Source organism: Lepisosteus oculatus, chromosome 7 (genome assembly GCF_040954835.1).
Source record: "Lepisosteus oculatus isolate fLepOcu1 chromosome 7, fLepOcu1.hap2, whole genome shotgun sequence".
Classification (NCBI taxonomy): Eukaryota; Metazoa; Chordata; class Actinopteri; order Semionotiformes; family Lepisosteidae; genus Lepisosteus; species Lepisosteus oculatus.
In genome coordinates, this window is record NC_090702.1 from 1,466,881 (window position 1) to 1,481,466 (window position 14,586).

The window sequence follows — 14,586 nt, forward strand, 5'->3', positions numbered from 1 at the left end:
TATAATACACTATTGAGAACCTGAGAACTCCTATAATACACTATTGAGAACCTGAGAACTCCTATAATACACTATTGAGGACCTGAGAACTCCTATAATACTCCTATAATACACTGTTGATGCCCTGAGAACTCCTATAATACTCCTATAATACACTATTGATGACCTGAGAACTCCTATAATACTCCTATAATACACTATTGATGCCCTGAGAACTCATATTATACTCCTATAATACACTATTGATGCCCTGAGAACTCCTATAATACTCCTATAATACACTATTGATGACCTGAGAACACCTATAATACTCCTGTAATACACTATTGAGAACCTGAGAACTCCTATAATACTCCTATAATACACTATTGAGAACCTGAGAACTCCTATAATACACTATTGAGAACCTGAGAACTCCTATAATACACTATTGAGGACCTGAGAACTCCTATAATACTCCTATAATACACTGTTGATGCCCTGAGAACTCCTATAATACTCCTATAATACACTATTGATGACCTGAGAACTCCTATAATACTCCTATAATACACTATTGATGCCCTGAGAACTCATATTATACTCCTATAATACACTATTGATGCCCTGAGAACTCCTATGATACTCCTATAATACACTATTGATGCCCTGAGAACTCCTATAATACACTATTGATGACCTGAGAACTCCTATAATACACTATTGATGCCCTGAGAACTCCTATAATACTCTATTGAGAACCTGAGAACTCCTATAATACTCCTATAATACACTATTGATGACCTGAGAACTCCTATAATACACTATTGATGACCTGAGTACTCCTATAATACTCCTATAATACACTATTGATGCCCTGAGAACTCCTATAATACTCTATTGAGAACCTGAGAACTCCTATAATACTCCTATAATACACTATTGATGACCTGAGAACTCCTATAATACTCCTATAATACACTATTGATGACCTGAGAACTCCTATAATACACTATTGATGACCTGAAAACTCCTATAATACTCCTATAATACACTATTGAGAACCTGAGAACTCCTATAATACACTATTGAGAACCTGAGAACTCCTATAATACACTATTGATGCCCTGAGAAGTCCTATAATACTCCTATAATACAGTATTGAGAACCTGAGAACTTCTATAATACTCCTATAATACACTATTGATGACCTGAGAACTCCTATAATACACTATTGATGACCTGAGAACTCCTATAATACTCCTATAATACACTATTGAGAACCTGAGAACTTCTATAATACTCCTATAATACACTATTGATGACCTGAGAACTCCTATAATACTCCTATAATACACTATTGATGACCTGAGAACTCCTACAATACTCCTATAATACACTATTGATGCCCTGAGAACTCCTATAATACTCTATTGAGAACCTGAGAACTCCTATAATACTCCTACTGTATAATACACTATTGAGAACCTGAGAACTCCTATAATACATTATTGATGACCTGAGAACTCCTATAATACTCCTATAATACACTATTGATGACCTGAGAACTCCTATAACACTCCTATAATACACTATTGATGCCCTGAGAGCTCCTATACCCCCCTGTACAGCACAGTGTGTCCTAGACCCTTCTCTTCCAGAGTTTTACAGGGCTCACTCACTGCGTGCCCACAGACTCCTGTAGGGCTGCCCTGCTGTAACGTCTGCACACCTGTCTGTAGAGCGTGCTGGGCTGTTACGCCCTGAGGCCTCAGGGCACACGCTCCAGGGCGTCACGCACGGGGGGGGGCTAAAGACCGGGGCTGTGAGCAGCTGGGGGTCCCTCTGCAGCCCCCGAGCGGGGGACCGGCTCCCCTTTCCCAGAATTCCCGCTGTCCCGTGCCGTAGAGACCCGACCAGCGGTTCTCGTCCGCAGACGTCCGCCAATCACAGCCGCGGTTTTACACACAGGCTCGTTTCATGGAGGTGTGTGTAGGAGAACACACACACCCAACATGCACACAGACACACACAACATGCACACAGACACTTACAGATGCACACACAACATACACACAGATACACACAACGTGCACACAGATACACACACAACGTGCACACAGATACACACAACATGCACACAAACACACATAGATACACACAACATGCACGCAGACACACACAATATGCACACAGACACACACAGATACACACACAACATGCACACAGACACTTACAGATACACACACAACATGCACACAGACACACACAGATACACACACAACATGCACACACAGATACACACACAACATGCATGCAGACACACATGGATACACACAACATGCACACAGACACACACAGATACAAACACAACATGCACGCAGACACACACAACATGCACAGAGACACACACAACATGCACACAGACACACACAGATACACATACAACATGCACACAGACACAACATGCACACAGACACACAGATACACACACATGCTCACAGACACACAAAGATACACAAATGACATGCATGCAGACACACACAATTACACACACAACATGTATACAGACACACAGATACACAAACAACATGCACACAGACACACAAACATGTACACAGACACACACTGCACACCCGCACACATACACACAAACGCAGACACACACATGCACACAGTGGAGATGGGCCAGTGATGTGTGTGTGTGCGGGGGTAAAATGGAGAAACTGCCCCAGACAGGCTCGTGTCTGTCCATGCGAGGTGTGGTCCCTGCAGGGTACCCTCTATAAGATCACACACCCCGACACAGGACAAGACCGACTGGAGAGGTCAGAGATACACACACTCTCTCCAGCACAAGGTACTAACCCCCTAACACAACTCCTCTGTCCCACCCTCTCTTACTGCTGACTGGACTGGGAACAGTGGAGAAAGGTAAGATTGATTCAGTGCATTTCACTCTCTCTCTCGCTGTCTGACACTCATCTGTCTCTGTCTCTCAATCTGTCTCTCTGTCTCACTATCTGTATGTCTCAATCTGACTGTCTCTTTGTTTCTTCAAACTACCTGTCTTTGTGTCTGTTCATCAGTATGTACATGTACAGTGTGTGTGTATTACTGTACATAAACCTACAGTACATGTACAGTGTGTGTGTATTACTGTATATTCACCTACAGTACATGTACAGTGTGTATTACTGTATATTCACCTACAGTACATGTACAGATGTATTACTGTATATTCACCTACAGTACATGTACAGTGTGTGTGTATTACTGTATATTCACCTACAGTACATGTACAGTGTGTATTACTGTATATTCACCTACAGTACATGTACAGATGTATTACTGTATATTCACCTACAGTACATGTACAGTGTGTGTGTGTATTACTGTATATTCACCTACAGTACAGTACATGTACAGATGTATTCACACCCCTGGTGGAACAGGAACAGGAAGTCCTGCAGGCTGGACAGGAACAGGAGAGCGATGATGAAACAGAGGCTCCTCTGGGGGGCGGGGGGGGGCTGGTGACCTGGTCCTGCGCGGTGGACTGAGGCTGTCCTCCCCAGTGTCCGCTGGGACGGAGGGGTCTGGATCGCGGCGGTGCCGGAATGGCCACCTTCCCCCAGGACCGGGCAGAGGACGCCGGCGATCCCGGCACACGCTGGGGTTCGTGCTGTTCCAGCTCCCTCTTCGCCAGTCGCCTCCCGGCTTTCCCTCCTCCGTGTGCCCTGGGCCCTGTGCCTGCAGGAAATCCGTCCCGGAGGAAGATTCCCGTATCCCCGGGATCCCGCTGCCCCCGGAGAGCTCTCTGACCCCGGACCGTGGAGATGAGCCACAAGGCAGTGGGTGTGCCACCCGTGTGTCACCTCCTTTTGCACCCCCGGGGAAACAAGAGTTCCTTCCTTTAGTTCCTCTTACACGTCGTGAGAGGAGGATGTGATTGCCGATTTGTGTCTTTGGGTTCGTGGTGAAAGGAATACTTCGAATACTTCGAGGTTTATACTGTACTTATAGAGTATATTAGGCCACTAACTCTTCTCATTGACTTTATTGAAAACGCTCTGTTTTCTTTCTTTTCAGCTGCTTCTCCTTGGAAGAAAAAAACAGGTAATTCATTCATTCTTTAGCTTCACAGTCCAGGTGTGTGTCTGTACAGTGTCTCCAGTAAGAGTCTGTACAGGTGTGTGTGTCTGTACAGTGTCTCCAGTAAGAGTCTGTACAGGTGTGTGTCTGTACAGTGTCTCCAGTAAGAGTCTGTACAGGTGTGTGTCTGTACAGTGTCTCTAGTAAGAGTCTGTACAGGTGTGTGTGTCTATACAGTGTCTCCAGTAAGAGTCTGTACAGGTGTGTGTCTATACAGTGTCTCCAGTAAGAGTCTGTAGAGGTGTGTGTCTGTACAGTGTCTCCAGTAAGAGTCTGTACAGGTGTGTGTGTCTGTACAGTGTCTCCAGTAAGAGTCTGTACAGGTGTGTGTGTCTATACAGTGTCTCCAGTAAGAGTCTGTACAGGTGTGTGTGTCTATACAGTGTCTCCAGTAAGAGTCTGTACAGGTGTGCGTCTGTACAGTGTCTCCAGTAAGAGTCTGTACAGGTGTGTGCCTATACAGTGTCTCCAGTAAGAGTCTGTACAGGGGTGTGTGTCTATACAGTGTCTCCAGTAAGAGTCTGTACAGGGGTGTGTGTCTATACAGTGTCTCCAGTAAGAGTCTGTACAGGTGTGTGTGTCTATACAGTGTCTCCAGTAAGAGTCTGTACAGGTGTGTGTCTGTACAGTGTCTCCAGTAAGAGTCTGTACAGGTGTGTGTGTCTGTACAGTGTCTCCAGTAAGAGTCTGTACAGGTGTGTGTCTGTACAGTGTCTCCAGTAAGAGCCTGTACAGGGGTGTGTGTCTATACAGTGTCTCCAGTAAGAGTCTGTACAGGTGTGTGTGTCTATACAGTGTCTCCAGTAAGAGTCTGTACAGGTGTGTGTGTCTGTACAGTGTCTCCAGTAAGAGCCTGTACAGGGGTGTGTGTCTATACAGTGTCTCCAGTAAGAGTCTGTACAGGTGTGTGTCTATACAGTGTCTCCAGTAAGAGTCTGTACAGGGGTGTGTGTCTATACAGTGTCTCCAATAGGAGTCTGTACAGTTATTTATACTACCATTGTTGACTGCAGAGTAAATAAAGTATTTATTATTTTACAGAGTATGACTCTACTCAGGTGACAGAGAAGAAGAGGACAGTCTATCAGATGGCCTTGAGTAAGACCTAATATTTATATCACTCTGTCTCTCTCAATGCAGTGTTAATGTACTGGAGTGTCCAGTCAGTGTGTCTGTATGAACCCCTCTCTCTCTCAGTGCAGTGTTCATGTACTGGAGTGTCCAGTCAGTGTGTCTGTATTAACCCCCCCTCTCTCTCTCAGTGCAGTGTTAATGTACTGGAGTGTCCAGTCAGTGTGTCTGTATGAACCCCTCTCTCTCTCAGTGCAGTGTTAATGTACTGGAGTGTCCAGTCAGTGTGTGTGTATTAACCCCTCTCTCTCTCAGTGCAGTGTTAATGTACTGGAGTGTCCAGTCAGTGTGTCTGTATGAACCCCTCTCTCTCTCAGTGCAGTGTTAATGTACTGGAGTGTCCAGTCAGTGTGTCTGTATGAACCCCTCTCTCTCTCAGTGCAGTGTTAATGTACTGGAGTGTCCAGTCAGTGTGTCTGTATGAACTCCTCTCTCTCTCAGTGCAGTGTTAATGTACTGGAGTGTATTAATACCTTTTTCTTTCTCTCTCAGACAAACTGGACGAGATCTTAGCTGCTGCGCAGCAAACAATCAGCACTAACGAGGGCCCGGGGTCACGGGGTCACGGAGGAGGGGGCAAACGAGATCGGACTCCGGGCCGGGGCTTTTACGCTAACGAGGTAACGAGGTACCGCTGACCTCCCTGCTGCGTTTCACACCATGGGCCGAATTTCAAACTGAACGAGGTGAAACCGACGATCAGGCCTTTCAATTACTCGCCAATTTCACAGCGCCCTTCAGTGAACGTACAGGGACCTGCGAGGGTCCGACAGGTCCAGTCAGAAGAATTAACCGTGGCGCTGTTGATTCAATAATTGGACCGGGTCTGTGAGTCAGACCTCAGGTGTAACGCACCTGATACTGGAGACACCAGGCCGAGCAGGAGCTGACACTCCCCCGGACAAGGCACAGCTGGGTGAGCTGCTCCAGTCAGGACAGGAGGGGCTTCTGTACACAGAGGGTGGTGGGGGTGGGGAACAGGCTGCCCAGCCCTGTGGTTGAAGCCGATACCCTGGCTTCTCTCCAGACACAGCTGGGTGAGCTGCTCCAGTCAGGACAGGAGGGGATTCTGTACACCGAGGGTGGTGGGGGTGGGGAACAAGCTGCCCAGCCCTGTGGTTGAAGCTGATACCCCTGGCTTCTCCCCAGACACAGCTGGGTGAGCTGCTCCAGTCAGGACAGGAGGGGATTCAGAGCAGGAGAGAAACAGAGTGGTCTGGGGAGAGTCCGAGCTGGACGACGCAGCTCTGGACAGAGACCCCCGAAGGTGGGCACTGCTCACTGGCTCGGCAGCGGGGGGGGCAATGGACCAGGGGCTCATTAACCCCCCCCCAGTGTTTAATTAAGTGAAGGGGAGCTGCTGGGAGGAGGTGTGTGTGTGGGGAGGGGGGGTGCGCTCGTGCTCGTGCACGTTTTTCTCATGGTGCGTCTCTTTTCCCCCGGTCCCTTGCAGCCCAGCTACGACCAGCCGGGGCTGGGGATGATGTCATCGGGGTCAGGGGTCAGCTACGAGCGCCCTTCCTTCCTGTCCGGCCACGCCCCTCAGCACGGTATGATGCTGCGCCAGAAGTCCATCGGTGAGGCTGTCTGTCTCTCTGTCTGCCTGTCTGTCTGTCTGCTTGTACGGCGTCTGTCTGCGCTGTGTGACGCCGAGTCTGTCCAGCTGCTCGGCGCCGTCTGTCCAGGCTCGGTCTGTCCAGCTGCTCGGCGCCGTCTGTCCCAGCTCGGTCTGTCCAGCTGCAGTCCGTCAGCTCATTAAAGACCTGTCTATTTGTCTGTCCGTCCATCAGTGTAACTGTCACTGTTAGTCAAACTGTGTCCAAGACAGACAGACCGGACAGTGTCTGGAGACAGACAGCACTAGAGAGAGCTTCAGCAGACAGACAGGTAGACAGACAGACAGGACAGTGTCTGGAGACAGACAGCTTTAGAGAGAGCTTCAGCAGACAGACAGGTATACAGACAGGACAGTTTAACCCTCTCTCTCTCTCAGTGCAGTGTTAATTTACTGGAGTGTCCAGTCAGTGTGTGTGTATGAACCCCTCTCTCTCTCAGTGCAGTGTTAATGTACTGGAGTGTCCAGTCAGTGTGTCTGTATTAACCCCTCTCTCTCTCAGTGCAGTGTTACTGTACTGGAGTGTCCAGTCAGTGTGTGTGTATGAACCCCTCTCTCTCTCAGTGCAGTGTTAATGTACTGGAGTGTCCAGTCAGTGTGTCTGTATGAACCCCTCTCTCTCTCAGTGCAGTGTTAATGTACTGGAGTGTCCAGTCAGTGTGTGTGTATTAACCCCTCTCTCTCAGTGCAGTGTTCATGTACTGGAGTGTCCAGTCAGTGTGTCTGTATGAACCCCTCTCTCTCTCAGTGCAGTGTTAATGTACTGGAGTGTCCAGTCAGTGTGTCTGTATGAACCCCTCTCTCTCTCAGTGCAGTGTTAATGTACTGGAGTGTCCAGTCAGTGTGTCTGTATGAACCCCTCTCTCTCTCAGTGCAGTGTTAATGTACTGGAGTGTCCAGTCAGTGTGTCTGTATGAACCCCTCTCTCTCTCTCTCTCTCTCTCTCTCTCTCTCTCTCTCTCTCTCTCTCAGGTGTCCCAGAGGAAGAGAAACAGTACCTCCACCCTCCAGCCATGAAGTTCTCCCGCAGTCTGTCCGTCCCGGGACCCGAGGAAATACCCCCTCCGCCGACGACCGCCCCTCCGGAGCCCCCCTTCTCCTCCGGGCCCCCGACCGGCTGGGGCGGCGGCGGCGCGAAGGTCCAGCAGCAGCCCCCACTGTCCACCTCCTCGTCCTCCGCCCACTACCAGATCTACCCCCCCCAGGGGTTCCACTACCCCGCGGGCCGGGCCGGCGAGCACCCGCCCTCCTCCGCCTCCGCCGGCGCCGCCCCCCCCTCCTCCTCCTCCTCCTCGCACGGCCACGCCCACGGCCACGCCCACGCCCCGCCCGCGGGCCGCCTGCCCCAGTCGGCCTCCTCCTCCTCCTCCTCCCGGGCGGGGGGGAAGGCGGGGGGCGGGGACTCGGCCGCCGGGGGCGGGGCCAAGCAGGCCGGCCTGAGGCGGGGCCACAGCCACGCGGGCGCCGCCCTCCTGGGGACGGGGGCCGGCGGGTCGGGCTCGGGCCCTCAGCAGCAGCAGCAGCAGCAGCAGCCTGTGTCCAGGCTGGACAGGACCGGCCCGGGTGGGCCCAAGCCGGGGGGCCTGGCCGGCCGCAGGACCAAGGGGCCGCTGGTCAAGCAGTCCAAGGTGGAGGAGCCCGGGAGGCAGGGCCCGGGGAAGGCCCCGCTGGAGAAGAGCTCCATCCCCATCCCCACCATCATCGTCAAGGCGCCCTCCACCAGCAGCAGCGGGCGCAGCAGTCAGGGCAGCAGCGTGGAGGCCGAGCCGCCGCCCGTCGCCGCCGCCAAGGGCGGGGCCTCCGCCCCTCGCCCCGCCCCCTCCGTCGCGGCCCCGCCCCCGCCCCCGCCGGCCCCGCCCCCCTCCCCCCTGCCGCCCCTGCGGCCCCAGGAGAGCCTGGACTTCACCAGCCAGTTCGGCGCCGCGATCGTGGGCGCGGCCCGCCGGGACCGGGAGCGCTTCCAGGAGGCCCGGCGCAAGTCCGCCTCCTTCTTCCTGTCGGCCGAGGAGGAGGGGGGCGGGGCCCGGCCGGCGGCGGCGGGCCCCGCCCCCGCCCAGGCCCCGCCCCCGGCGGCCCAGGCCCCGCCCCCCCGGCTGCGCCCCTCCAAGTCCATCGACGAGGGCATGTTCTCGGGCGACACCTTCATCCACCACGCGCGCAGCATGCCGCCCGCCTTCGGGCTGCCCGAGTACTCCGCCCGGCGGGAGGCCGCCGCCGCCGCCGACTCCCAGCCGCGCTCGGTGCCCGCCGACTTCTACGGCTCCACCTTCATCCACCCGCTGACCGGCAAGGTGCTGGACCCTTCCTCGCCCCTGGGCCTGGCGCTGGCCGCCCGCGAGAGGGCCCTGAAGGACGACGGGCGCCTGCGCCGGGCCGGCGCCGAGCACCACCACTTCGGGCGCCAGTTCTCCGCCGCCGCCGCCTCCGCCCCGCCGCCCCCCGGGCCCGCCTCCCTCCTGCCCCTCCCCTCCCTGCCCTCCTCCTCCTCCTCTGCCTCCTCCTCCTCCTCCTCCTCCTCCTACCTGGTGACCTCGCCCGCGCTGGCCGCCGCCACCACCCCCACGCCCGGCCGGCCGCCGTCGCCGAGGGTGTCCCGCGGCTGGGAGGACAGCGGGGAGCGGGAGGGGGGAGGAGGAGGAGGAGGAGGAGGAGGAGGAGGGAGGGAAGGGCGCGAGCTGAGGGTGCGCTTCTCGGAGGACAAGACCGTGCACGGGCCCCACTACCAGAGCCAGGCCTACGCCCACCCGCTGCGGGACCGCGAGCCGGACCGGGAGAGGGAGAGGGAGAGGGAGCGCTACGCCCGGAAGCAGGAAGCCGGGGCGCCCCTCCACGCCCCGCCGCACCCCTCTTCCTCGCAGCCCCGGCGGCCCTCGTTCCTGCGCATGGAGAGCGCCGCGGACGCCCCGCCCCCGCCCCGGCCCGGCCCCGCCCCAGGCCACGCCCCCGGCCCCGCCCCCGCCGGGGGGCTGGCCCTGATGGTGCTGCCCCCGCCGGCGCCCTCGGTGGACGCGGAGGACGAGTTCGTCTTCGCCGACCCCCTGCCGCCGCCGCTGGAGTTCGCCAACAGCTTCGACCGCGGCCCCGGCCCCCCGCCGCCGCCGCCGCCCCCCCCGCCCCTGCCCCCCCCGCCCCTGCCCTCCCCGCAGGCGGGCGACTCCACCACCTCCAGCCTGACGTCCTACGACAGCGAGGTGGCCACCCTGACGCAGGCCGCCCTCTCGCCCTCCTCCTCCTCCTCCTCCGCGCCCCACCCGCCGCCCCCGCCCCCCTCGCCCTCCGCGGCCTCGCTGCAGCCCTCCTCCTCGGCCCCCGCCCGCCCCCCGGTGTCGCCCCCGCCGCCCGCCGCCCTCTACCAGCACCACCAGCACCACCAGCAGCGCCCCTTCCCCTTCCCACACCACCTCTACAACGACGCCCACGCCCTGCCTCCCCAGCATGCCCCTCTGCCCCCCTCCTCGCCCGCTGCCCCCGCCGCGCCCCTCCCCCAGCTGCCCCTCTCCCCCGCCGCCCCCCAGCCCGGGTTCCGGGGCCCGCCCGGCGCCGGCAACGCCACCCCGGGGGCCGCCGCCGCATCCGCCGCCGCCGCCGCGGCAACCACCCCGAACCTGGGCGCCGCGGCCATCACCACCACCACCACCACCACCGTCGTCACCCACACGGCCACGACGACGGCCGCCGCCGCCTCCTCCTCCTCCTCGGGGGTAGGGCCGGAGAGGAAGAAGCCGGGGGGCGGGGAGTCGCAGGAGACGGTGGTGGACTCGGGCATCGAGGAGCTGGACAGCCGGAGCGGCAGTGACCACCACCTGGACAGCATCCTGGGCCCGAGCCGGGGCGGGGAGCTGCTGGACTCCTACATGGCCTACCTGGACGGCCAGTCCTTCGAGATGCCCAACGCCGCCGCCGCCGCCGCCGCCGGGCCCCCCGCCCCGTACCCCAAAACCCTGCAGCAGCAGCAGCAGCAGCAGCAGCAGCCGAGGTACGGCAGGGAGGGGCGCCCCGCCCCTGGGGTCCACCGGCAGGCCGGCGCCGCCCTGCCCTCGCACCCCCAGTCGGTGGCGGGGGGCGCCCCCTCCTCCCCTTACCTGCCCCGCCGCCTGCCTCCCAGAGCCCGGGACGAGGAGGAGGAGGAGGAGGAGGAGGAGGAAGACGACGAGGAGGACGACGACGACGACGAGGAGGAGGAGGAGGAAGGGGAGGGCGGAGAAGTGAACGGCCGGGACTATCTGGGGGAGCGGGAGAGGGGGGGCCACGCCCCGGCGGGGTCCCTGGGGCGCCCCGCTTCTCTGTTCTATGCGGACCGGACCCGCACCCCGAGCCTGCAGAAGACGGGCTGGGGAGACGAAGGGATCGGCGCCGAAGAGGACGGAGGAGGAGGAGGAGGAGGGGCCTTCCTGAACGGCCGCAAGCAGTCGCCCTCGCCGCTGGCCAGCATGAAGGCCAGCATCATCAACGAGCTGAGCTCCAAACTCCAGCAGATGAGTGGAAAGGGCGTGGAGGGCTGGGGTGGACAGCGATCTCTGACCCGCCACAGGTACTGACCGCAGAGTGTGTGTGTGTGTGTGTGTGTGTGTGTGACTGATCTCTGACCGCAGAGTGTGTGTGTGTGTGACTCTGATCTCTGACCCGCCACAGGTGCTGACCGCGGAGCGAGTGTGTGTGTGTGACTCTGATAATACTCTGTAATACTGTGTGTGTAACACTGGTACTGACTACAGTGAGTGTAATACTGTGTGTAACACTGGTACTGACTACAGTGAGTGTAATACTGTGTGTGAGACACTGGTACTGACTACAGTGAGTGTAATACTGGGTGTGACACTGGTACTGACTACAGTGAGTGTAATACTGGGTGTGACACTGGTACTGACTACAGTGAGTGTAATACTGGGTGTGACACTGGTACTGACTACAGTGAGTGTAAAACTGGGTGTGAGACACTGATACTGACTACAGTGAGTGTAATACTGTGTGTAACACTGGTACTGACTACAGTGAGTGTAATACTGTGTGTAACACTGGTACTGACTACAGTGAGTGTAATACTGTGTGTGTAACACTGGTACTGACTACAGTGAGTGTAATACTGTGTGTGTAACACTGGTACTGACTACAGTGAGTGTAATACTGTGTGTGTAACACTGGTACTGACTACAGTGAGTGTAATACTGGGTGTGTAACACTGGTACTGACTACAGTGAGTGTAATACTGGGTGTGAGACACTGGTACTGACTACAGTGAGTGTAATACTGTGTGTAACACTGGTACTGACTACAGTGAGTGTAATACTGTGTGTAACACTGGTACTGACTACAGTGAGTGTAATACTGTGTGTGAGACACTGGTACTGACTACAGCTGTGTAATACTGTGTGTGAGACACTGGTACTGACTACAGTGAGTGTAATACTGTGTGTGTAACACTGGTACTGACTACAGTGAGTGTAATACTGTGTGTAACACTGGTACTGACTACAGTGAGTGTAATACTGGGTGTGAGACACTGGTACTGACTACAGCTGTGTAATACTGTGTGTGAGACACTGGTACTGACTACAGTGAGTGTAATACTGTGTGTGTAACACTGGTACTGACTACAGTGAGTGTAATACTGTGTGTGAGACACTGGTACTGACTACAGCTGTGTAATACTGTGTGTAACACTGGTACTGACTACAGTGAGTGTAATACTGTGTGTGAGACACTGGTACTGACTACAGTGAGTGTAATACTGGGTGTGAGACACTGGTACTGACTACAGCTGTGTAATACTGTGTGTAACACTGGTACTGACTACAGTGAGTGTAATACTGTGTGTGAGACACTGGTACTGACTACAGTGAGTGTAATACTGGGTGTGAGACACTGGTACTGACTACAGCTGTGTAATACTGTGTGTAACACTGGTACTGACTACAGTGAGTGTAATACTGTGTGTAACACTGGTACTGACTACAGTGAGTGTAATACTGGGTGTGACACTGGTACTGACTACAGTGGGTGTTATACCGCGTGTGAGACACTGGTACTGACTACAGTGAGTGTAATACTGTGTGTGTAACACTGGTACTGACTACAGTGAGTGTAATACTGTGTGTGTAACACTGGTACTGACTACAGTGAGTGTAATACTGTGTGTAACACTGGTACTGACTACAGTGAGTGTAATACTGGGTGTGACACTGGTACTGACTACAGCTGTGTAATACTGTGTGTGTAACACTGGTACTGACTACAGTGAGTGTAATACTGTGTGTGTAACACTGGTACTGACTACAGTGAGTGTAATACTGTGTGTGAGACACTGGTACTGACTACAGTGAGTGTTATACCGTGTGTGAGACACTGGTACTGACTACAGTGAGTGTAATACTGTGTGTAACACTGGTACTGACTACAGTGAGTGTAATACTGGGTGTGAGACACTGGTACTGACTACAGCTGTGTAATACTGTGTGTAACACTGGTACTGACTACAGTGAGTGTAATACTGTGTGTGAGACACTGGTACTGACTACAGTGAGTGTAATACTGGGTGTGAGACACTGGTACTGACTACAGCTGTGTAATACTGTGTGTAACACTGGTACTGACTACAGTGAGTGTAATACTGTGTGTGTAACACTGGTACTGACTACAGTGAGTGTAATACTGGGTGTGACACTGGTACTGACTACAGTGAGTGTAATACTGTGTGTAACACTGGTACTGACTACAGTGAGTGTAATACTGTGTGTAACACTGGTACTGACTACAGTGAGTGTAATACTGGGTGTGACACTGGTACTGACTACAGCTGTGTAATACTGTGTGTGTAACACTGGTACTGACTACAGTGAGTGTAATACTGTGTGTGAGACACTGGTACTGACTACAGTGAGTGTAATACTGTGTGTGTAACACTGGTACTGACTACAGTGAGTGTAATACTGTGTGTGTAACACTGGTACTGACTACAGTGAGTGTAATACTGTGTGTAACACTGGTACTGACTACAGTGAGTGTAATACTGTGTGTAACACTGGTACTGACTACAGTGAGTGTAATACTGTGTGTGTAACACTGGTACTGACTACAGTGAGTGTAATACTGTGTGTGTAACACTGATACTGACTACAGTGAGTGTAATACTGTGTGTGAGACACTGGTACTGACTACAGTGAGTGTAATACTGTGTGTGTAACACTGGTACTGACTACAGTGAGTGTAATACTGTGTGTGTAACACTGGTACTGACTACAGTGAGTGTAATACTGGGTGTGTAACACTGGTACTGACTACAGTGAGTGTAATACTGTGTGTGTAACACTGGTACTGACTACAGTGAGTGTAATACTGTGTGTGAGACACTGGTACTGACTACAGTGAGTGTAATACTGTGTGTAACACTGGTACTGACTACAGTGGGTGTAATACTGTGTGTGTAACACTGGTACTGACTACAGTGAGTGTAATACTGTGTGTGTAACACTGGTACTGACTACAGTGAGTGTAATACTGTGTGTGAGACACTGGTACTGACTACAGTGAGTGTAATACTGTGTGTGAGACACTGGTACTGACTACAGTGAGTGTAATACTGTGTGTAACACTGGTACTGACTACAGTGAGTGTAATACTGTGTGTGTAACACTGGTACTGACTACAGTGAGTGTAATACTGTGTGTGTAACACTGGTACTGACTACAGTGAGTGTAATACTGGGTGTG

At 54.1% G+C, this 14,586-nt stretch overlaps 1 protein-coding gene across 1 annotated transcript in view; it reads left to right on the forward strand.

Annotated features, from left to right (window-relative positions):
* shank1 (SH3 and multiple ankyrin repeat domains 1) overlaps nt 1-14,586 on the forward strand; it is a 103,612-nt gene that overhangs the window by 75,994 nt on the left and 13,032 nt on the right. The window contains exons 20-25 of the mRNA XM_069191960.1: nt 2,905-2,913; nt 4,072-4,098; nt 5,176-5,232; nt 5,758-5,885; nt 6,719-6,842; nt 7,853-11,411. Coding sequence (XP_069048061.1) covers nt 2,905-2,913; nt 4,072-4,098; nt 5,176-5,232; nt 5,758-5,885; nt 6,719-6,842; nt 7,853-11,411 — 3,904 coding nt within the window. The remainder of the gene's footprint in view (nt 1-2,904; nt 2,914-4,071; nt 4,099-5,175; nt 5,233-5,757; nt 5,886-6,718; nt 6,843-7,852; nt 11,412-14,586) is intronic.